Source organism: Rhododendron vialii, chromosome 2a (assembly GCF_030253575.1).
Source record: "Rhododendron vialii isolate Sample 1 chromosome 2a, ASM3025357v1".
NCBI classification, from domain to species: domain Eukaryota; kingdom Viridiplantae; phylum Streptophyta; class Magnoliopsida; order Ericales; family Ericaceae; genus Rhododendron; species Rhododendron vialii.
Window position 1 is genome coordinate 40,304,758 of NC_080558.1, and position 24,473 is coordinate 40,329,230.

The 24,473-nt window shown below is 38.2% G+C and overlaps 2 protein-coding genes across 2 annotated transcripts; both read left to right on the forward strand.

Annotated features, from left to right (window-relative positions):
- Positions 1 to 3,490: 3,490 nt before the first annotated feature.
- Positions 3,491 to 9,350, forward strand: LOC131317733 (probable glycosyltransferase At5g25310). Its single transcript, XM_058347311.1, has 4 exons — positions 3,491 to 3,879; positions 4,951 to 5,099; positions 7,447 to 7,798; positions 8,565 to 9,350. Exons 1-4 carry the CDS (start codon positions 3,607 to 3,609, stop codon positions 9,231 to 9,233), a joined length of 1,443 nt encoding a protein of 480 aa, XP_058203294.1. The 5' UTR covers positions 3,491 to 3,606; the 3' UTR covers positions 9,234 to 9,350.
- Positions 9,351 to 14,029: 4,679 nt separating this feature from the next.
- Positions 14,030 to 24,403, forward strand: LOC131317734 (probable glycosyltransferase At5g25310). The gene is made up of 4 exons (XM_058347312.1): positions 14,030 to 14,383; positions 14,751 to 14,899; positions 19,045 to 19,408; positions 23,410 to 24,403. Exons 1-4 carry the CDS (start codon positions 14,081 to 14,083, stop codon positions 24,073 to 24,075), a joined length of 1,482 nt encoding a protein of 493 aa, XP_058203295.1. The 5' UTR covers positions 14,030 to 14,080; the 3' UTR covers positions 24,076 to 24,403.
- The last annotated feature ends 70 nt before the right edge of the window (positions 24,404 to 24,473 follow it).

Sequence of the window (24,473 nt, forward strand, 5' to 3'; positions counted from 1 at the left end):
TATGTCTTGATTGTAATTTTAGAGCCGGAAGCAATAGAAGAGTATGGAAACAAGTAGAAATATATATTACATAGATTGATCAAAGTAGCAAAAGGATTAGATGATTTACATACATACTACATAGTGCGTAGTCTATTTATAGACGCCGAAGGAGCATAACACCAGTAAAGCTCGCAGTAGCAAATATTTGTGGGAGGTAAGCGGCGGAGAAGAAGGATTGGTGACGGTTGTATAGAGAGAAATGAGATGGTAGAGGAACATGGTAACACTTGTAAATGGAAATTTTTTAAGAGGGTATTTTTGTCTACAAAATTAGTTTTTTTTTTTGTTTTTTGCCAATTGATAGACGAGATTATTTTACATCAAATATAAAGTACATAGTACAAATCCGAGATACTACATCAATTATGAGACTCGTTTTCTATTTGTTTGGATGGAAAATTGTGCACATAGTACACAAAGCATGGGTCTGGGGGGATGCCGCAAAATAGTTTCCTGTAAAACCGTCTAAACGTGTTTTCAGCAGTTTAGATTAAAAACGAACTCTTCCAGAGAAAAGTTAACTCTTCTCTAACTCTTCTTTGGAAGAGTTTGTTTTCAATCTGGACCATTGATTACTAAGATGGACAGTCCGAATGCGCCATGTAGGGCGCAAGGAGCTGCTTTGCAGCATCCCCGAATCCCACTAAGCACATGGGAGTTTTGTGCGAAAAATTGAACATGAGAGCTGGGTGCATCCACACATCGATCAAACCACACGAGGTGTAACTAAAGTTTGCCCTATCTTTATTAGGAGAGAAACTTATTCACGAAGGCTTGGCACAATCATAGCCGTTCATTCATGCAATCAATGATTGACATTCGTTTTTAATTTTGACCGATCACAATTGGTTTTCAATTCGAATCGTCCAAAAACACTTTGAACGTGCACAATTAGGCTTTGTAAAAACAGTTTTTCTGTTTTATTGGTGGTAACTTAATGGCTCACAATTTTTTGGAATGTAGGGTGTTTGATTGGGTCTCCTTTACTCCTCCTGGTTTCAAATCTTTGCTGAGCTCGGCCTCATAACCTAAACCTACAAGGCAATGAACCATCGTTAGTGCCTGCCCGACGATGATGGCCGATGAGTCATGTCAATGGCTAAATAAATCCTTGAAGGAGGTGGATAAGTACATATATAACTCAAGTGTAGAGTGATATGGAATGGGATACCTCTTAGAGCTAGCGTACTTTACCTTTGATAGGGATTATCTGAATTAAAAGTAACCTCGTGCTAGGCACATGCTCAAACTGCCTAGTGTATGTCATGCATGACGTACATAGCCCCAGAAGTTACGTGAACATGCCCGATTGACTTCTCTCCCAAACGTGCGAATCTGTCAATTGTGCTTGGGTCGGTTTGCCCTCGACCCGGTTTAATCTGGTTCAGTCCGGGCCTATGAATTGATCATGAGACGAGGAAGTCCATCAGGCCTGGTTCAGCCTAGCCACCTGGATGACCAGGACCGTCAGGCCCAATGGGTGTGCGGGTTCAGCCCACCACAATTATGATGGATTCCTTACAAGGACCAGTGCATTAGTGCTTTTTTTTTTTTTAAAAGAAGCCTTTTTGAATGCAAGAGTGCCTTTAATGATTAATTCCATGGAAATGAGAATACGTACGGAAATCAATCTCAAAGTATGTGAACAAAATATTGTCCGTTTCGAAAAACATGGTGTGCCTAAAAATAGCAAACGAGCTCCGTTACTCACAAAACTTGTTTGGAGGCCTTAGAATACCATGGTATCACTATGCTTGATTTTTAATGAATTTTAAAAAAGATTTGGTGCACCCAGGAACTTCTGAGTCCAAATGGTGCAATTTACCGGGTGTCGATAAGAGTTTGGTGATGATCCAATGGTGAAACATTCTTGTATTTTGTCAATACTTGAGAGGTTTTTCAGAGATACTAAAATAAACTCATCTCTCGGTGCCGATCTTTGATTGGATGTTTTACTAGTCTTTTGGTCAAAGATTAGGGTCATCAAGACGTACCCGTTTTCTGTCTGTTAACCAGAGAAGGGACTATGCTTGCTTAGGCATGTTTGATGACTAGGCTATGCACATGCAGATGTTTTAGGATGCTTATCAAGTAGAATGATCGTCGGACTTTCTGTGAGAAAACTTGGTATGTTCGGCGCCGTTTTGTCCTTACCAGGAGCTCCGGGCTTTCCTTCGATAAGGCTCATTTCATCAAGCCATGGGCTGACATTCTTGACTCATGGGGGGAGTGAAATAATAGGTGGGAAAAATCTGGAGTTATCACTTGGAGCACTATCTTAAGGTTAATGTTCATCTCCTTGTGACCGGATAATATTTCATACACTAATAATTAGGATAGTATCGCATAATAATTAGAATAAATCCCGTCTATTTATAATACAATGTTTAAGCATAATGATTATAATAAATGTCATTTATTCATTTTTTTACTCCCAGCTCCGTCCTAATTTAATTGTCCTTTATGGGAGTTTTTACCATTTTTTAATTGATTATATCTTGTAATTTTTAATGTTTTAGGCGATTTTGAAAATATTGTATTATAGAACTAATCGAGATCTATCAAATAAGATCCAAATTTTATATGAAATTCATTACGGATTTAAACATATAACTAATTTTTTAGCCGGTTAGAATAGAACGAGAAACAATTAAATTGGGACGGATGGAGTATCTCATAATAATTAGGATAAGTCCCATTTATTTATAATACTAATGTTTAAGCATAATGATTAGAATAAATGTCATTTATATGTTGTTTTTTTTATAAAGAACAATAGTTAGTATTCAAATTGTAACGGCAAAATATAGTAAATGAGATAATGAAAGAACAATAAGTATTTTATTTTGCAACATAAACAACCAACATACTCCTACAATAAAAACTGATATCTTCGGAACAGAAAATAGGGGCATGATCACTGTTGTTGCATGCGTCCATCCAAATATTTTGAATTTCATGATCCCTAATCTATTATAAATCCGAGCAATATCTACAACCGTTCGATCACTTCACGTTAAAGCCATCGGATCATTTTCTTTAAAAAGATGCAGAGAATATTCTCCTAATAAATCTTTTCCTCTATATTCTCACTTTTTAGGCAATGTATATCTATGTAATATAATGTTGCCTTATAATCAAATGGAAAAATATCTCAAAATAGTAACTGACGATTTTGAGAGGATTACTACTATCTCGTAGAGCAGCCGTGCAGCGCAGACAATTTATTTAAGTTAAAACTACGATTCATTCTCACTCCGCTTGTCACACACAAAACGAAATTTCCAAAGCAGAAAGACAAAATCAGGGGTTTCCTAAATTTAATTTGCACAAAGACATGCACAGGGTCAAAATCGTAATTGAACCTCATCCCGTGGCGCTCACGCCCGCGGCCTTTTTCTCCGCCATAAATTTCCCACATACAGATACGGAAACAGAGAAGAGTCCCCGCCTTTTTCAATTTCGTTTTCCTAATTCGTGCCAAATTCCTAATCCAGCATCTACACAACAATCCTTTAGAGAGAGAGAGAGAGAGAGAAGAAGAAGAAGAAGAAGAAGAAGAAGATGAAGATGAGCTATGGATCTGCCTGTGCTTCTTCTGTGATTGCCTCTGTGTTTGTGATTTCAATCGTCCTGATTATGATCGTCTCACGCAAATCCGGTTCCCTTATCACGTGCTTCGGAAATTGTTCCGATAATTCAGAATTCAGAGTGCCGATTGTGGAGTTACGAACCAAGGTTAATGTATCACGAGCTGTGCTTCTCTCTGATCGATCATCCTCTGCTACTACTACTAGTTCCTCCCTCAACCGTCGTTTCAAAAACTTAAACGCAATTGTAAGAACTCATTCACCTATCATCTCTCTCTCTCTCTTGCGCCGAGAATATAGCTTTTATTTACACACGCATCAGTATATTGAAGATCGAGTAGGAACTGATGGCTTGATTGAGAAATTTCGAAGCTGCTTTGTAGTATAATTTTTACGTCTATACTCTCTCTCTCTCTCTCCCTCTCTCTCTATCCATCCGATGCGGAGAACTAGTTGAATTTGTAGAAGTCAAGTCCAAAAACCTCGATCTGACATACATGCACAACATACGGATAAATTTGTCTACGCATTGCTTTGATACGTACAGATCGTAATTCGTAAACGTATAAATAGATACGATCGAGCATCCGTTATTAGAAAGCAATTAGTTGAATTGCATGCACAAAAATATTGGTTCGATTCTTCTTCCACCGTTTCTGGCGATCAATTGATTTGAATTTGCACGAGAGGAATACAAAGGATGTATAGAGTAACTGATGGCTTTAATTGAGAAACTTCAAAGCTTGTTTGTATAAATTCTACGTCTATACTCTATCTGTTTTGTAGAACTCAATTCCATCAATCTCACTCTCGCATACTTGCAATAGTTACAGAATAGATTTACAAACCGGCTGCGACCTATCGTTTCGGCCTCAACGTAGCGGTTTTTTAGGCTTTCGGTACCGCTACATCCCGCTTTACCGGTGCTACACTAAATTCACACCCGTATCTTTTGGTTCCCACTGCACAGTGCTTTGTATCCGATTTTTTGCCCGCTTCACAATTGCTGAGGCTGCTACAGGTGCTTTGGCACCAAAAACGATATCAAAAAATTCACGGTTGCTACACCTGATCCCCGCTACGTATCATTCGATACTTCCGTTATCTCTATTTAAAACTACTACATATTAAATCTTTGTATGCATGTATGTATTGATTTGATTCGTAAAGATAAAACGTATATAGATTTGAGCAAGCGTGACATGAAAGTCGAATTACATGCATAAATACAGTTAGATTTGTTCGTATTATATACATAAATTTTGCTTCCACTGCACTATACTATTTGATAATCAATTAATTTATTTGAATCGTGCAGAGAGAAGAATACAGAGGGCTAGAGCTAGGGCTAGCGCGAGCAAGAGCTTCCATTCGGATGGCGGCTTCTAGTCGAAACCTGTCGTTAGACGTCCACGACGGTGACGCACTCACTGGCCGCATCTACCGCAACCCTGGCTCATTTTATCAGTAAGGCTTCCTAAACCGGAATTTAAAATTTCCAGAAAAGAGCAGTAGGTTAAGAATATGGCATAAAGTAGTTATTGAATTACAGTACTATTATTTCGTCCTTATTGATTTATTAATGCTTTTGTAGTTTTACGTCAAATTTTGAGGTTATTGGTTTGTTTATGCAGGAGAGAACTTTATAAAGTAGTTGTAAATTCTGAGCGAAAGTTTAAAAAGGTACAATAAAAACAAAAAAAAACTAAATAATTTTGTTTGTTCTTTTTCCTTTTCTGCAAGTTTTTAAGTTCTGTTCGTATTTTTTCATTTTTTTTTTTGTTTCTTTGGTCGAGACGAATCATGATCCTGCAAAATTTGATACAAAACTAATACAGGTGATAAAAATTAAATAAGTACTAACAAAAAAACTCCCATAATAAAATTTGGTCGCACTTAACTTTGTGGAATATAGTATCTGTACATGATCGCAATGAGAACTTTTAAACGGTAGAAACAAAATCAAAAAAAATTACTACCACGATATATATATATATACACACACACACACACACACACTCCGGATCAAGTCCGCACCCGTCCATGATTTTAGCCTAAATTACACAACTGCCATGCCTCTCCCTTGGCAGTTGTGTAATTTAAGCTAAAATCATGGACAATTAACTAGGAATAGGAGGATGTATCACATCCCTGGGATCAAATCAATCTCAATTTTTGGATCAAATTGTCTTGTGTGGAGGCTCATTCCACCCTTGTATTTTATTAAATAGATTTTTTGGGTTCTAAAAAATTGAAACGGAGAGAGTATCTTCTATGCGTGCATTTTGGTGTATAGACTTGGGTTTTCCTTTGGTCTTTCTTTAGACTACTTTAATTCCTTCAAAGTCACGAACAGAGGGGCAATTCTCATGCCCAATTATAACAGTGACTTTTGAAGTTTTTGGTGGGTTGTGGAATTGGAAATTAGGAAGTCGTCTAGGTGACGCAATGGGATCATGGGGGTGTGCTAATTGCGCACATGCGACTCACTCAATTCCCTCCGATGAGTAGCTTTCGTAAATCATTACTATCAAAACACACGGGATACGCACAACAAGAAACTAGTAATAACAATAAACAAAAATGCTATGGACACATATATTGTACATAGATCCAAATATAGCTGTGACCATAACCGTTTGTTACATGTGAGTTGCATAGGGTAAACATGGGGCACAATACGAGATGTTCCGGACATTTCTGTGTATGTATATCTGTTTGCAGGCCATCTGTTTCCATAACATTGTTCTACATAAAAATAAAATCTTGTTATTCCACTTCGATCCGGTAAATAAAAAGGCATGCCAAAATGACACAAAATCGGTCGAAGTCCTATGTACAAACTAGATACATGTATAATTTATGGACTTCTGTCGATCAAGTTAATTTCCTCATCAAATATTGGCTCATACTGTGTTTGTCTTGATCTGGTTGAATCATATCTGCAAAAAAGAAAAATATTATATTGAACACAAAAATCTACTGAATAATGTATCGAATTCAAATCCAAATTTATTGTGAGAAACAAAGAAAAACATTTAAAAAAGAAGCTGAGTCAAGCGGGTCGAATTGGCCTACAGAAATGAAAATTTTAGGTTCCTTGTATAAAAAAACCGAAAAAAAATAAGAAGATAAAAAAAAAACAAAGTTTTCCCGGGACATACTGCATCACCAACACTACTAAAGCAAAGTCAAAACTATCATTTGAATCTAGGTCCACGCAATAGATATATGTCTTGATATAATCTTTTTAGGAACCAACACTACTGAAGATATCAAATATTCAAACATGTCTATGTCGTATAAGAAGATCTAGGCACATTAAGCAGGATAATTGTGACCTTATTATTTTGTTGATTGTCACTTTGATCTTCTTGCCATTCAAGTTTACCAAATTGGGATACAATGGGATGGGCTGACTTAATGAGCATCATTTTGAGTCCGAAAATTTCATAGAGTTCGACGGCTATATAGAAAAATCTTATAAAAAATTAGATCGGTCAAATTTCTGAAACTTAGCGAGGGATTCACATTTGTATATATAGATCTTATTGATGTTTGAGCAATCGATCGAGTCCAAAAAAGTAATTTGTGCACTGGTTTAGCTTAGCGATGTTTGGTCGACTTGATTGTTTCAAGTCTCCTTTTTTTTTTTTTTAATCCTCTCAAGACTAGGATTCTTCTTGAAGATAAATATTTTTGTAGAGGATTGGATCCGGTATTGCTTAATTTTAAACGTGAAATGCCTAATTTACCCTCTCTCTTTTTTGATCATTGCCTAATTCACCCTTTGATCTCACAAAAAAATTGACAGGAGTTATATGGAGATGGAGAAAAGATTCAAGGTATACGTGTACGAAGAAGGGGACCCACCGATAGTCCACGACGGGCCCTGCAAAGACATATACACATCGGAAGGGAGATTCATACACGAGATGGAGCAAGCTGCTGGGAGGTTCAGGACAAGGGATGCGCACCGTGCGCACGTTTACTTCATGCCCTTCAGCGTCACCTTGATGGTCAAGTACCTCTACAAGCCTCTGTCTTACGACGTCCGACCGCTCCAACAGTTCGTGGATGATTACGTGAGAGTGGTATCCACCAAATACCCATTCTGGAATCGGACGCATGGGGCTGACCACTTCATGCTCTCTTGTCATGATTGGGTAAGTCTTCATTATCTCTTCTCTCTCTGAATTTTCAGTATTCTAGTAGAGAATTACGCGAAACTTTTTGGGTGCAGATAAAGTATAGTACACGTGGTACTTAAGTGCGCATTCGAACCATCCAAATGTATTTTAAATGGCTCACATGCGTGCTGGATACCGCCATGGGTACCCAATTTGCACCCTAAACTTCTCGAGAATTACAATGGCTTGTCTGGATCCAGACCGCATATTGTTTAGAATGTGTGGCATTGGTGATTGTATGCGTTAAGCTCCCCACCATAGCCTACTCTCCCATCCCACTCCCCTATTATTTCTCTAACCTTCCTTATTGATTATATATACATTTTATTTACTTTTCCTTGACTTTACAAGGTTTATCAACAATAAGATACACATATGTATCAGCTCTAAACTTTAAGTAAATAAAAAAGAAGAAGATTTGACTACAAAATTTGAGAGTTTTTTATAGAAGAATATTCATTTTTTGCCAAAAATAACGTAAGCAATCTAGTAGATGTTTGTGTTACGACTAAGGGAGAGACATCATATCTATAAGAGTCGAACCCAAGACTACTTCACCTCTACCTTAATAAACTAGTCCATGTATCGCTTATAATTTACATTATAGTTTTGCGTATCACAATAAATAAAACATGCATTGCTATTTAATTTCTTTCCATGTCTAATGTCTCTCTATATATAGATGTTTACCATATATATAAATCTCATCTCACAAACTCTGTGGTAATGCCAACAATTACAGGGCCCACACGCCTCGAGAGGCCATGCCCAACTCTACAACACATCCATCCGAGTCCTATGCAATGCCAACTCCTCCGAAGGCTTCAACCCACAAAAAGACGTCACCCTCCCCGAAATCCACCTCTCCAGCGGCGAAATCTCCCCCAAACTCCTCTCCCCGCCGCCACGTCCCACCGCTCCCCGGCCCCACCTTGCCTTCTTTGCCGGCGGCGTCCACGGCCCCATCCGCCCCGCCCTCCTCCGCCACTGGAAAGACCGCGGCGACACCGACATGCGCGTCTACGAATACCTGCCCGAAAACCTGGACTACTACACCCTCATGCTCGAGTCCAAGTTTTGCTTGTGCCCCAGCGGGTATGAAGTGGCTAGCCCGAGAATAGTCGAGGCCATTTACGCCGAGTGCGTCCCAGTGATACTGTCGGAAAACTACGTGCTGCCGTTTAGCGATGTGTTGAGGTGGGAGGAGTTTTCGGTTGCGGTCAAGGTTTCGGATATTGGGAGATTGAAGGAGATTCTGATGGGTGTGGGGGAGGAGAAGTACTTGAGGTTGAAGGAGGGTTTGAGGGCTGTGAGGAGGCATTTTGTGTTGAACCAACCGGCTCAGAGATTTGATGCGTTTCATATGGTTTTGCACTCTGTTTGGCTTAGGAGATTGAACTTGAGACTTTGACTAGGCGTAGTACTGTTCATGAACTTATCAAGCAAAGTACATGATTTTTTTTTTTGGTTGGTTGAGCTAAAGAAAGGGCTACATGTGTATATTAAAATTACTTATTGCATGGTTCCAATCTAAGAAATATTCTCGCCAAAATTTTTGACTATTTCTTCATCTGTGTTTTTTTATTTTTAGTGATTTTTTACTATTTTTCTACCTTGGAATTCTAGGAAAGGCTGTAGAATGCAAAATAAAAAAACATGGAAAATGTTGATGGCAAATTAAACTGTTGTGTTAATGACGAAATTTCAATTAATAGACTTGTACCCTACATAAGGTGTAATTCTTTTACCTAAATTTTGATATTAACAAAAACAGTTTTGACATTATCAATAGTCTCAAAATCCTTATCCAATGTTGGACGCGTCAATAGCTAGAAACTACCGGAAATTGGTCTAAAGTCCTTAATACGAGTCTAATTGGCCAATTAGCCCACGCTAAGTTTGTATACTGTGTACAGTCCATTGATTTTACAATAATCGGCAAAAAAATGTTTTCACTGTCATTAATTATTATACATAAAAAAAAAACCTGTAGTAACATAACAGGAGGAGTCATACATTGAAGTAGCTACTGGAAGCTAGAACTCACGATAACTCAACCTATCTCCTCACCTCTCATTCTTATAAGAAAAAGGTTGTCAAGATGCCAACTCAAACGAGAGATGCTACGTACACTACATAGTTACACTACACGTTACACTACATTTTATGTAGAGCTCATTTCAGGTTTCAAAAAAATCCAGAAAAATATTCATAAATTTTAAAATATTATTTTATGAGGCTCTGTAAAAAATTAGTTTCAACGGATATTGATATGTATTATTTCTATATTTATAGTAGCGAAACTGCACAATTAAGTAATTTCACACCTATGAATCCAAAAGTAGTACTTACCGACATTGGAACTAATTTTTTATAGGACCCCATAAAACAATATTTTAAAATTTATCGGTATTTTTTTGGAACTCAAAATAGGTTTTACATAAAATGTAATGTAACTATATAGTGTAAAAAGGTAGTGTACCTATCTTTAGTGAACTCAAAACCCCTAAAAACAACAGCTGTTCCCAAAGCCAAATGCACAGTTGACTCATTTTAATATTGCGTTGGTTCAAAAATCTCTTGAACTTGGACTAGCCTTTCACTATATAAACTTCGAAGGAGTGTCACGTTTATTTAGGTACAATGGTACCCTTTTTAATTTCGGATGCATGTTTTTTTTTTATTGGCAGTTTTTTTTTATGAATCTCTAAAATTAATAAGGATAATCCTAAGGCCATCCGAAATCCAAATGTGAGGTTAGCAAGAAGCCAATCAAAGAAATACTCATTTGGACAAAGCCCACTCATATTGGGGATAAAGCTCGCACACCAACAGTTGCCTTCTGACCATTGACAGCCCGAACACTGTCGAACAGCAACCACCGTCACCAGAGTACCACCCGGGCCCTCCTTAGCGCAGGCCCAAACACTTGCAGAGGGGAGCAGCTTGCTGGAAAGCAGCCGACGACAGAAAACCAAACCCTAACAAACCTAAAACCTAACGCTAGATGCTTGACCCCACCACCCCGAGAACGCCGCCGCCGCCCCAAAGGCTAACGACACAGCAGCCAAAACTCTAGACGCCACCGCACGCAGCCACAGGATATTACCAGATCTTGCAAGTGGTCGGAGAGAAAAACCGCTCCATCAGCAGTCGCGAAGCCACCCTACGCCGTTAGACATGAAACTGGTTGCACCCAGGAGAGCAACTGGCGGGGGGACCATGCCCAAAAAACGTCACCACCTGCCACCGAAACTCCACCAAGCCGTTAAGCCCTAGAACCGGATCCACCCAAGAGAAATATTCAACAGAAGAAACGACAAAAATAGAGGAGATCGAAACCAAAAAAGGAGAAATGGTTGAGGAGAAGGCAACGTTAAAACAGAGAGAGAGAGAGAGAGAGAGAGGGAGGCGCCACCCCCTCCAAAGGGGAAGACCTAAATTGCTATCAAGGAGAGAGAGAGAGAGAGAGAGAGAGAGAGAGAGAGAGAGAGAGAGAGAGAGAGAGAGAGAGAGTATCATCTTAAACGAAAAATCAAATTAGGTGCATGTTTTCTAGAAATCGTGTATGCAGACTCACTCACAAGCTGCAAATGACTCACGAAATCTGCTATAATCCAATCAATTGTATCTCCTACTCGGATACAATGGTATGTAATCATAAGTTAATTTTAAGCCTCCGGAGCCACACTGAATAAAGCACCATATGCAACAAATCGGACGGTTGTGTGGTCGATTTTTTTTTTTGGGTACTTCGAAATATTATGAAACTAAACAAACAATGAGTTTTGCAGCAAGTGTGCAGACATGATCAATAAGTTACAGACCCAATCCAACATAACGAAACCAACGAAAGCCATAATCAAGAATCTACCTTATATTAACGCACTTCCTGCTCCAGAATTCCCTAATTAAAGATGGTTTGTCCACTAAAACCACCAAATCCTCATTCTGCTCCTCTCCAATTCTTGGTAAATGGTCAGCACATTGGTTAGCCTCCCGGAGTATAAATGTTGTTGAGCTTGTGTAGAGTTTGTTTGCATCATTAATCAATTCCCTCTGAGGGTCTGATAAGTTTCACAGCCACAAGTGCATCTGTCGATCTCTATCATGATTCCTGCCATTCCTTTCTCGAGAATATTTATGGTTAATCCCCTATGGACAACCCAGATTTCTGCTTTCAAGCTATAGACTCACACGAGGCTTTTCCATAATAGCGCATGCAGGATCCGTTCTCTTCCTCTATCTCTGAATAATCCTCCAAAACCAGCATTCCGATTGGCTTGTTACGTACCAAAACCCGGCCATATGTGTTGATCGAGCTTCATCTTACCTGCACATGGTGGTACCCAAATAATTAATTAGTGTGGGACTTATGAGTCGTTTGTGGAGAGGGGAGTTAAAATGCCTGTGTTATCTCCTTGTCATAGGATAACACGGCCTTGGAACTAACTGAGGCAACACTGTCAAGTGTCGACATTGTCAAAACTCTTTTTATTCCGATCTTTCCAAATCTGCCACTGTGTTGCACAAAAAACAGTGTTCCAAGGCAATTTATCTGTAGTAAAATTAAAAAAAAAAAAACTTCTTTGGATTTTAAAGAACAGTGCTGGTTGATTTACAAAATAATGATGTCGTTGGACTTGCTAGCTTGACTCTCTCTTGCATCTTCAAACACTTATCCATGGAAATCCCTAGCAAAAACGTCTTGATTTTAGGTAGCTTCGACACGGAAACATAAATTAAAAACTTGCAAGAAGTGGAGGTAAAATTAATTCCATGGTTGGACAGGCCTAGGGTACGTACTTGTGTAGTGGTGGAGGAGCGGGCGAATCTTGGGCAGAGATTATCTGAGCTGCGCGGATGTGGAAGAATCGCATTTTAACGATAGGTCAAAGTCGGTCAACATGATGTGACCGTCCGATCGGACTAGGACAATTTCGGGCTTGAGATCACGATAAACATGCAATTCCCGTCATGTGGACATACTCTAGAGCTACCACTACCTCTGATGCGTAAAACCTGGAAAAATCACATGAGATTATCAAAAGAAACGAGATAGACACTCGAAATTGTCTATATATAATTAGATTTTCCTGGCATATTTGGTAATCGAATATTGGCAGATTAACAAAATTGACTTAATTAATAAAATTTTGGCATTCAAAAGTATCTTGAAAGTCGTGCCTTGTTTGAATAACTAATAAAATACTTTTGGCAAAAAAAAAAAAATCTTTCTTTTACAAATTTTGATAGCTCAATTATTTTTTTAAATTGGTGTAGAGTATATATATCTTTAAAAAAATGTATCCCGGACACATGGAGTACAACTCTGTATGTATAGGCGACGTACTTTGGATTTGTAAAAGTTATTGCATTGTAGTCTATGATCTATCCCATATAAATGTCGATTTTAAATATTCTTTTTTTTTGTTTTTATTTTTGTCATTCGTTAAATCTAATTTACTCTACCCTAGCTAGGGGACTTGGAGAGAGGAATGAGTGTTTGCGGGAATCGAACCATTCTCATGTGCATGTGAGTATAAGGAAGACACCAACTGCATTCCACTCCACTTGCGTCCATTTTAACTATTCACATCTTTCTATAATATTTCTTATGATTCGTACCATTTTCATGATTTTAAAAATGTTACTCTCTAGCTCCGTCTCAATTTGTTTGTCCAATTGTCGAAATTCTTGTTTTTCAAAAATATACGTATGTCTTACATTATATATAAGATTTTTTTTATGATTTTGAAGATTTTGTGTAATAAAACTAATTGAAATCTATCAAACAAGATTCATACTATATATTAAAAACATTACGAATTGAAAATTATAGACAATTTCTTTAAGATGTCAAACGCTCTCAAAAAGTCAAAAAGAAGACAAACAAACCGGGAATGAGGAAGTATTTAATAAAATTAAGTGAGTCTTACAATCATAAAATGTCATAAATAAATAAAATATAGACAATTTCACAGTTTTCACTAAAGGTACGAATAGTGAAAACAACAATGCACAGGGGTGTGTGCATTTGAGTGCCAAAATTCATTTTCCTAAATTAATTTGCACAAAAACAATGCACAGGGTCAAAATCGTAATTCAACCTCATTTAATGGCGCTCACACCCACGGCCATAAATTCCCACATACAGATACAGAGACAGTGAAGAGTTCCAAATTCGTGCCAATCCAACATTCCATACAACAATCCTTTAGAGAGAGAGAGAGAGAGAGAGAGAGAGAGAGAGAGAAGATGAAGACGAGCTATGGATCTGTCTCTGCTTCTTCTCTGATTGATTCTGTGTTTGTGATCTCAATCTTCCTAATTTCGATCGTCTCAGGCAACAAATCCAGTTCTTTGATCACGTGCTTCGGAGATTGTTCCAGTAATTCGGAATCCAGAGTGGCGATTATGGAGTTACGAACCAAGGTTAATGAATCACGAGCTCAAGCTGTACTTCTCTCTGATCGATCATCCTCTGCTGTTGCTGCTGCTGCTGCTACTACTACTACCAGTTCTTCCCTCAACCCTCGTTTGAGAAACTTAAACGTAATTGTAAGAACCCATTCACCGATCATCTCTCTCGATCAATCGAAGCTCCTTTGTATAATTCTTACGTCTATACTCTCTCTGTCTCTCTCTGATGCGGAGAACTAGTTGAATTTGTAGAAGCCAAGTACAGAATATGGATTTAAAAACCGGCCGAAACGTAGTGTATCGGCCGCTACGTAGCAGTTTTACAGACCTCCTCGGGTACCGCTGCACCTTGCTACACCAATGCTTCACGAAATTCACACCCGTTTCTCTCAGTTCCTGCTACGTAGTTCTTTGTTTACGATTTCTTGCCCGCTATACACAGCTCCTAAGGCCACTACAATATACTCCACTATTTGGTAATCAATTACTAATTTGAATTGTGCAGAGAGAAGAATACAGAGGGCTGGAGCTAGGGCTAGCGCGAGCAAGAGCTTCCATTCGGATGGCGGCTTCTAGTCGAAACCTGTCGTTAGACGTCCACGACCGCGACGTACTCACTGGCCGCATCTACCGTAACCCTGGCGCATTTTATCAGTAAGGTTTCCTTAACCCGAAATTTAAAATTTCCAGAAAAGAGCAGCTAGTTAAGAATATGGCATAATGTAGTTATGGAGTACTATTATTTCGTCCTTATTGATTTCTTTATGCTTTTGTAGGTTTACGTCCAATTTTATGGTTATTGATTTGTTTCTACGGGAGAGAACTTAAAAAGTAGCAGTAAATTCTGAGAGAATGTTTTAAAAAGTACAATAAAAGCAAAAAAATAATTTTAAAACTCGTCTTTTAGTGTAAAAATTATGCATAGCGATGCACAATAAAAATTAAATTTTGGAGTGCTGTCACAAAAAATTGGAGTGGCCAAAATCATTTTCCAAAAATTTAAATAATTTTGTCTGTTCTTTTCCCTTTTCTGCACGTTTTAAAGTTCTGTTCTGTTTGTATTTTCTTTTTCTTTTTTTTGTTTCTTTGGTCAGGACAAATCATGAACATGCAAAACAAATCAGGTATAAAAATAAGTAAGTACAAAAAAACTCCCAAATTAAAATTAGGTCGAACCTATGATCGCAATGAGAATTTTTAAACGGTCCAAACAAAATTAAAAAATTACTGCCACCCTGACCGTCCCGATGCTACGGATCTACAAAGAAACGGAATCTCAAAAGAGTCAAATAATTAATTACGGGGAGGGTTTACGAGAGATATTACATGCACTATATTTATTCATTACATTTTTGTGGGGTCTATTTCGGATTTTACAAAAATACAAAATAATATTTATAAATTTAAAAAATATATTTTATGGGGTCCCGGCTCCAACATATATCGGTAACTATTTCGGATAACATTATGAAATTTGAAAAGCATTCCTTAGTTAAATAACTTTGCATTGAGTTTTTTCTTTCAATGGATTTATCTTGATTTTTACAATTTCATTATGTTCTTTTGTACGCGATTACAAAGGGATGTTGTGCTGACTTAACGAGCATCATTTTGAGTCCGAAAACTTCACAGAGCTAGACAGATAGAAAATCTTGGAGTAAGAAATAAGTCGATTGAATTTCTGTAACTTAGGGAGCGATTTATACATAGATCTTATTGATGTTTAAACAATCAAGTCCAAAAAAGTAATTCATGCACTTGTCTAGCTATGTTTGACCCACTTAAGTGTTTTTGAGTCTCTCTCTCTCTCTTTTTTTAATCCTCTGTTGATTAGGATTCTTGAAGATTATATATTTGTAGAGGATTGGATGCAATATTCTTAAGGCTCAGTTTGAATGACAGGAATCTTATAGAGGAATGAGAATGTGACATCACATTTTTATGATTCCAATATTTGGAAGGAACATAAATAGAAATGTGATGTCACACTCTCAGGATTTTTATGTTTGGGAAAGACATGAATTAGTGGCGGCTCTAGAAATTTGTGATAAGGTGTTCAGAAATTATCTTAACTCTACTACCTGATATATTAACTAATAATATATGTACAAAATCTCATATAGTTGTATAAATAGTATATGGTCAAAAAATATTTTTATTCTTAAAAACTTAAAAATATATACTATTTTTTTAATAAAAAATTTATTTCTTCAAAAGTTGTATTTTGTAGTAGACAGTGTTTCGAGAATGAAAGGTGTAAAATTTTAGTATTTAATTTACAGTTGTCCTAAATGAGTTTTTATATTTTTTGCCAATGTTTAAACAACATATTAATCTACTAAAACTCTTGTGAAAGAAATTTTAGCGAGCACGTTGGAGTTGAACTTCTCGAAAATATGTTCTTTAGGATGACATGATGAGATTTTCTATCGTATTTTTAAATTCGAAGGAATATTATTCAAATAAACGGGGTTTGCATTGTAGTTGAATTTTTTTAAAGCTTTGTCCATAATTTTATAAGCTAACTAGACAAAAAAGGTTATTACCACGAATGCGAAATTAACACATTTAGACCATCGACAATAAAGATGGAGACATAACGCATAACATAATACTTACACCAATATATTCTTCTTTTCATTTTCTTTTTACAATTTTTTTTATGATTATGAGCTTTATTTGATGTAATATGTTAAGTGTTCAAATATGAATTACCTAGATTAATGAGCTGTAATTGGTTATGTAATTGAGTGTTCAATTAGTTTTGGGTTAGAAGTTCGAGACTTTTAGAATTGGGTGTTCATTGATATTTACATTGGATGTTCAAAGAAAGGCTAGCTCATAATTTTTGTAATGAGCTGAATCTCGGGCCAAATTTTGCTGAATAAAATTAAATATTTTATTGAAGTATTTTTGTTAATATAATTGATTTTGTTAATTGATAAATCTAAACCTAGACTTTCTAGGAAACCCTAGCCCTACTTCATAATCCTAAAAATCTAGGATAAGATTAGATTGGATTTGGATTTTATTAGGATAAGATTTGATTGAATTTTATTAGATATGATTAGGATAAGATTTGATTGGATTTTATTAGATATTATATAGATTTTGTTGGATATGATTAGATTATATAAGATATGATTAGATTATATAAGCTATGGTTAAGATTTTCTAGATATGATCTAGATTCTCCTCCCATTAGTATAAATAGGCTCCTCCACTCCACTCCACTCCACACACCACACCACACCACACCTCACCTCACTTCTATTCACTTCTCATACCAATTGTTAGCTTAGAGAGAGAGAGAGAGAGAGAGAAAGCTTGAGAGTTTATTTTATGAATAGCTAATGATGTTTTGGATTAGTGGGCTAGTGGTGTATTTAGTCGGAAGATGGAAAAATGTTTTAAGGCATTGATTCGTAGATGTAACGGCCGAGGATATTTGAGGTAATCCGGGGAGTATACGATATGCTTCCCACTTCCGGAATCCTTTCTTCTTTCTCATCTTTGTACTCCTTTTGATTATCTCGCGATATTTGTTCAATCTTATGGATATTATTGGAAAGTGGAATAATTGGTATCGAATATGATGTTGTTAGATGAGTACTATAGAACTGTTTAGTACAGGGATCGAATGAACTCATGCACCAATAACCTATCCAATATCCAGGATGGGTCGAGGATGACTCAGTGAAGAAGGTATTGGGGGAGTGTCACTGGTCATGTACTGAGGAGGACATGGTATGAGGTCCCTTGTGATTTTTGCTTCAACTTGGTGGTCGATTATCGTTTATTGATTCCACTTATGAGCTTTATTATTCTGTTGTATCGTATACTTTCCGAATAATTTTTTTTTCAGGTGTGGAGCCGAATTAGTAAAAATTGAATTGGAGCACATAAGAATTAATTTGGAGAGGTCTTGAAAGAGTTGATAATTTTGAAGTATCTAGAAAATTATTTAGAAGGCGGCTTAAGTTTATTTTGGTGATATAATTTATTTATAGAGAAAATAGGGGCCTAGAAGTGTTTGAAATACAATATATTTTGGAGTTTATTTTTAGAAAATAGCGGGGCGTTACAATTTTTACATGTATTCTAAACAAAAAAAAAAGTTTGTTCGGGTGTTCAGTTGACCATCGAATCCACAACATGGAGTCGCCTCTGATAGAAATAGGATTGTGATTCTTGATGACACGTACGACCAGAAATCATATTACCAGATTGAGTGAGAACCTGACCCCTCCCTTACCCCATAGAAATCTTAGATTCCTGGCTCAATCAATAAAAAAAAGAGAAAAGAAATATCGATTTTGATAAATTTTCAAAATAATTGATTCATGCATAAGAGTACTGAATTAATCCAAACACTAAATGAAATTACTTCAGGTAGAATTTCATCCTAATAATCATATTTTTATTCCCAGTCATAAAATTCCCAGTATAATTAGGCCCCGTTTCAGAAACCTTTTTAAAAAATAAGCAGCTTATTTCACATTTTCAAACTCAAAAATAATGTAAATAAAAAATAAATTTTTAATTTTTTTTTGCATCGTATAAAATATTTCGATGAGATCTTTCAAATAAGATCCATATTGCATATTTTTATATTTCAATAAGTCCATAATTTCTGAGCTTGAAATTGCCTTCTTAAAAAATTAAAGTTTTTTTTCCGTGTTGCGGAAGGAGCCTTACATTCCTATTACTGTTAAAAATTCTGGTCATCCAAACTAACTTAATTTTAAAACGTGAAATGCCTAATTTACCGTTTTGACATTCAACAAAATGACATACAGGAGTTATATGGAGATGGAGAAAATATTCAAGGTATACGTGTACGAAGAAGGGGACCCACCCATGGTCCACGACGGGCCCTGCAAGAACAAATACACATCGGAAGGGAGATTCATACAGGAGATGGAGCAAGCTGGGAAGAAGAAGAAGAGTGGGTTCCGGACATGGGATGCGCACCGTGCGCACGTTTACTTCCTGCCCTTCAGTGTCACCTGGATGGTCAAGTACCTGTACAAGCCTCTGTCTTACGACCGCAGATCGCTCCAAGAGTTTGTGGGGGATTATGTGAGAGTGGTATCCACCAAATACCCTTTTTGGAATCGGACCCATGGGGCTGACCACTTCATGCTCTCTTGTCATGATTGGGTAAGTCTTTATTATCTCTTCTCGATCTCTCTGAATTTTCAGTATTCTAGTAGGCCTTGTTTGATTCGCGAAGTAACCGTCTGAGATAGAATTACATTGGCTTGTCTAGATCCAGACCGCATGTGGTTTAGAATGTGGCATTTGTGATTTGTTTTTTTAACCCTGTGCATTGGGTTAAGCTCCCCACACCATGGAGAAATTTTTAGTGCCAGGTGGGTATCACATTGCGCTCGTTCGGCGCATCCGAGCCGTCTATTGCATTTTTGGACGGCTCGGTTTTGGAGAGAGAAAAATGAAAAAGAAAGTGTCGGAGTTAGAAGAGAGAGAGGGTTTCCATCCGAGCCGTTCATAAATGTATTGGACAGTCTGGATGTGCCGAGCGTGTACCATGTGGGATATACGGTATACCCTCCTGACACCAAAATATTTCTCACACACCATAACCTAATCTTCTGTATCCCTCCGAACTCACAAGTCCCGCCTTTTAATTTGGTTTCATCTCAAGCCCACAAAAATATGTTTCAAACCCTTCAACTTGTAAGTGGATGGTGGGACATTAACTCCTTTGGAGCCGGTCCATAAGACCCGGGACATTTGCTCTTGCTTTAAATGGGGCCCCTGCTAGTGGATAGCGGGTAGCATGGGTTATTGTTCCTGGAATTAGTCGAGGTACCGGTGAGCTGACCTAAACACTTGGTTAGAAAAAAATAGCTGAGAAAAATATGTTTAAACATCAGTTTGATCGAACATATTTCCAATAAAATGAGAAAAAATCAAGAAAAATCCACATCACCGGCCTACCTCTCCCATAGCACTCCCCTATTATTCCTCCAACCTTCCTTATGTTTTTATTTTATTTTTGTCAAAATGATAAGAGATCGATTTTATTGATACGCGAGATAAATATACAACCAAATAGGGTTAATTATTCCAAACATAGACAATAACGAGGTGTAGATTCGCAAGCTTATAATTAACTCCAGAAAGTCAAAAACTAACACGGTGATTTCTTGATTATCAGCCAGCTTCTGACAACCAGATCCTAAAATCTGAATGAAAGCCCAACGAAACCACCTAACTGGGGGAATCCTAGCCAAGAGAAAGACTCAAAGCAAGAAACTAGAGAGAAAAATAGAAAAATATAGAAAAACAAATCGAAAAGCAACAAAAATAAAACTTCACAAACAACACCCAACCAATAAAGCACTCCTATACCCGGCGAACTAATTAAGCGTGCACAAGGACTCCGGCAACCACATTTGCAAGCTAATCCACAAACCCGAGACACACCTTAATTAGTACGGAACGCCTACGACTACGTGATGGAGATGGCACAAGACGTGTAGCGGTGGAGAAGACGAGAAGGTCTAGGCGGCTGGAGGCGTAGGGGTAGGTTGAGGGTGGAGGACGGTGAAAGGAAGAGATAAATCTTTGATCAAACCGATGGAGAAAAAGCTCGAAAATAGAGGAAAAGAATGCCCCTCTCCGGCCTGTTGAAATATGGTAAGCTTGATTTACACATGAGAAACATGTTCAAGGATTTGGATCAGACTAAGAGATTTTGTCAAAGATTGATTGGATAAGATTTGGTCTTGAAAGTCCAAATTGGTAGGCGCATGGGTGATTTTCGGGGATTTGCCTTTTGTCTGATTTAGAGCTTATTATGTGTACAAGTTGTAGCGTAAAGATGTGGAAAGTGAGAGAGAAAAGGGAGGGAGCCCCTTCAGGGGAACTCCCCCACCACTAGTGGGAAATAGAGAGAAAAGAGAGCTGTGAGAGTGTGAGGGTTTTTTTTTTTTTTTTTGACAAAAGTGAGAGTGTGAGGTTGAGTTGAGTGATTAATTTGTGTATCCTCCTCCCTAATTTCATAGTAAAATCCGTTGCCCGTGGATGTACCCAAATTAGAGAACCACGTAAAATTTGTGTCCTCTCTGTGTTTGATGGTGTGTGTGTGTTCATAGTAGCTTCCGCTTTCCAACACCGCCGCCCCATTTAGGATAGAAACCCAAGGGGGAGGGAGGGGAGGGGAAGAGAAGTGGAGCGGAATTATTCATTTTATTTACTTCTTTTTGTTTGACGTTACAAGGTTTATATCAACAATAAGACATCAAAGGTGGAAATTTTTGCTTGGTTGGCCGTCAAAGAAAAAGCAGTTACCAGGTCAGAACTTCTTCGTAGAAATGTGATAGATGAGTTTCACTTAGCTGTGTGTCCTCTTTGTTCTTTGCACCTTGAAACTCATCAGCACTTATTTCTTCATTGCCATTTTTCCTGGAGTGTTTGGTCAATAATCCTAGATTGGTGGAGCATCAAATGGGTTTGTCCAGTTTCGGTACCAGTTCTAGCTAGCTGGTGGTTTGCAAATGGATTTACTAGGTTAGAGAAACACATTTGGGAGGCTTGTTTCTATGCAACGTTATGGTCCATATGGTTGGTAAGGAATGACTACATTTTCAACAACTCAACAAAACAAGCCTGGGAAGTGGGAGAGGTAGTTAAAACTTGGGTTGCGATGTGGATGAAGGCAAAATTTGATATCAAGGTCTACACCGTAGAGGAGTTCAAGGTTTTTTTAGATGGTATCCGAAAACTGAGATTGTAAGGTTCGTAATTTTTTGGTGTGCCATTCAACTATCTGTTGGATGCGTGTGTATGTATTAGTGTATCTTTTGGTGTATAAAAGCTCTTGTGAGTTTTGAGCCTTCCCTCGATGTACCCTCTTCGAGTAATATAAAAATGTTTCGTTTACCGAGCAAAAAAAAACAATAAGACATACATATGTATCAGCTCTTATACTTTGAATAAATAAACAGAATGATATGACTACATAATTTGAGACAATTTTTTATACAAGAATATTCAATTTTTTGCCAGACATATATAACATAAGTAAGCTATTAGGTTTTGTGTTACAACTAAGGAGACATCATATCCGAGTCGAACTCCAGACTTCACCTCAACCTTATTACAGTTGTCCGTGCAAAGTGTCGTACGTGCTTTGAAAGTATTTGTAGTGAGCCGAATATAACGGCTCGGACAAGATCACCGCGCGGGGCAGATGGCCGAGCCAAACCCACAGGACCTTCCTGGAACTGTCAAACAATGAATGAGCTTTTAGGCTAGCTCGGTGTCATTGTTCAGCACCAGAGACGATTGGTCCGACAGCTGAGGGCTGTTGGTATATCCAGTACAAACCTAGAGCCTTCGTGCGCCGGTCTAGTGTTCGAATGATGGACTCGGCCACGTTTGGCATGCCAGCTCATTCATGTGCATGTAACCGCCTCATCTAGATCAGTGATGAGTAAGATGTCATACAGGCAGTTATGCAACAGAGTAATCATGAGCCCATATGGGGGTGACAGCTCACACACGAGGTAGTTACTTGCCTTATCTGCTACGTCAGCCGACATGTGCCTGGCACATGACCGAGTTTGGAGAGCAAGTAAGGACGTACTTGCTCTACACTTTCTCATCCACACGTTGGAGGATCATTCTGAAGTCCCTCCGGTGTGGTCTTTTAGTCACATTTCCTTGTGCAGGTCAAGTGGAAGTGCAGGCAATTGAACCTTACTGAACCAAATGCTCGACAGGTGCCTAACCAAAGATCTTGAGCCCCACAGTATTCATGCCTAAAATTAGTGCATTGTGTAGATTCGACTTTAAAAGGTTACAATCACATCAAAAAATAATCCCATATACACCTAGTTTTTTCGTAACATTATAATCTCAGATATCCCATATATTTGTATAATCTCATATATCCCATATATTTGACATCCGTTAATTCTAATCTACTCTATCGTAGGGGACTCGAGGAGGAGAATAGTGTTTACGGAAATCGAATCTTATCCATGTACATCAGAATATAAGGAAGGCACCACCTCACTCCACTAGCGTAACATTATAGTTTTGCGTATCGGAATTAGTAAATTTAATCTTTCTATGTCAAGTGTCTCCATATCTCATCTCACCAACCCTGTCGTAATTGCCAACAATTGCAGGGCCCACATGCCTCGAGAGGCCATGCCCAACTCTACAACACATCCATCCGAGTCCTATGCAATGCCAACTCCTCCGAAGGCTTCAACCCACAGAAAGACGTCACCCTCCCCGAAATCCACCTCTACAGCGGCGACATCGACCCCAAACTCCTCTCCCCGCCGCCGCATCCCGCCGCTCCCCGGCCCCACCTTGCCTTCTTCGCCGGTGGGGCCCGCGGCCCCATCCGTTCCTCCGTCCTCCGCCACTGGAAAGACCTCGACACCGATATACGCGTCTACGAATACCTACCCGAAAACCTGGACTACTACACGCTTATGCTCGAGTCCAAGTTTTGTTTGTGTCCCAGCGGGTATGAAGTGGCTACCCCTAGAACAGTTGAGGCCATTTACGCTGAATGCATCCCGGTGATACTGTCCGAAAACTACGTGCTGCCGTTTAGTGATGTGTTGAGGTGGGAGGAGTTTTCCGTTGCGGTCGAGGTTTCGGATATTGGGAGATTGAAGGAGATTTTGATGGGTGTGGGAGAGGAGAAGTACTTGAGGTTGAAGGAGGGTTTAAGGGCTGTGAGGAGGCATTTTGTGTTGAACCAACCGGCTCAGAGATTTGATGCGTTTCATATGGTTTTGCACTCTGTTTGGCTTAGGAGATTGAACTTGAAACTTTGACTAGGTGATGTAGTGTTCATGAATTTATCAAAGCAAAGTACATGATTTTTTGTTGGCTTATCTACGTTTTTGGTCTCTACAAACATATTTCGGTTTCAAGTTCGTCCTCCTAAAATTTTTGGAATTTTACCTTTGTAGTTTCTAGCTAATCTCAATGTTACCCTTCCGTTAGAAACTTGAATGAAAAATGCCTAAGTGGCAAACGGTTCGGTGATGTGGCACCCTCTTAAATTACTCAAAGCGATTTGTGTGGAGATATTGGATCACATCTTCAGCAATGTTTGCGAGCTAGATTTGGTATTTAATTTTGACAAGGTTTGTTCCTATCTTCGATTTTCTCTCTATGTTTGTGTCATAATTTGTTTTCTTCGTGCTGCTTTTATTTAATTGTGGAGTAT

What these genes read in the sequence shown, in the direction of transcription:
- LOC131317733 (XM_058347311.1), top strand. Translation starts at nt 3,607, where the DNA reads ATGAAGATGAGCTATGGATCTGCCTGTGCTTCTTCTGTGATTGCCTCT. An exon ending in AACCCTGGCTCATTTTATCA is followed by an intron (nt 5,100 to 7,446) that starts GTAAGGCTTCCT and finishes AAAAATTGACAG; the next exon opens with GAGTTATATGGAGATGGAGA. An exon ending in TGCTCTCTTGTCATGATTGG is followed by an intron (nt 7,799 to 8,564) that starts GTAAGTCTTCAT and finishes CAACAATTACAG; the next exon opens with GGCCCACACGCCTCGAGAGG.
- LOC131317734 (XM_058347312.1), top strand. Translation starts at nt 14,081, where the DNA reads ATGAAGACGAGCTATGGATCTGTCTCTGCTTCTTCTCTGATTGATTCT. An exon ending in TGAGAAACTTAAACGTAATT is followed by an intron (nt 14,384 to 14,750) that starts GTAAGAACCCAT and finishes TGAATTGTGCAG; the next exon opens with AGAGAAGAATACAGAGGGCT. An exon ending in AACCCTGGCGCATTTTATCA is followed by an intron (nt 14,900 to 19,044) that starts GTAAGGTTTCCT and finishes AATGACATACAG; the next exon opens with GAGTTATATGGAGATGGAGA.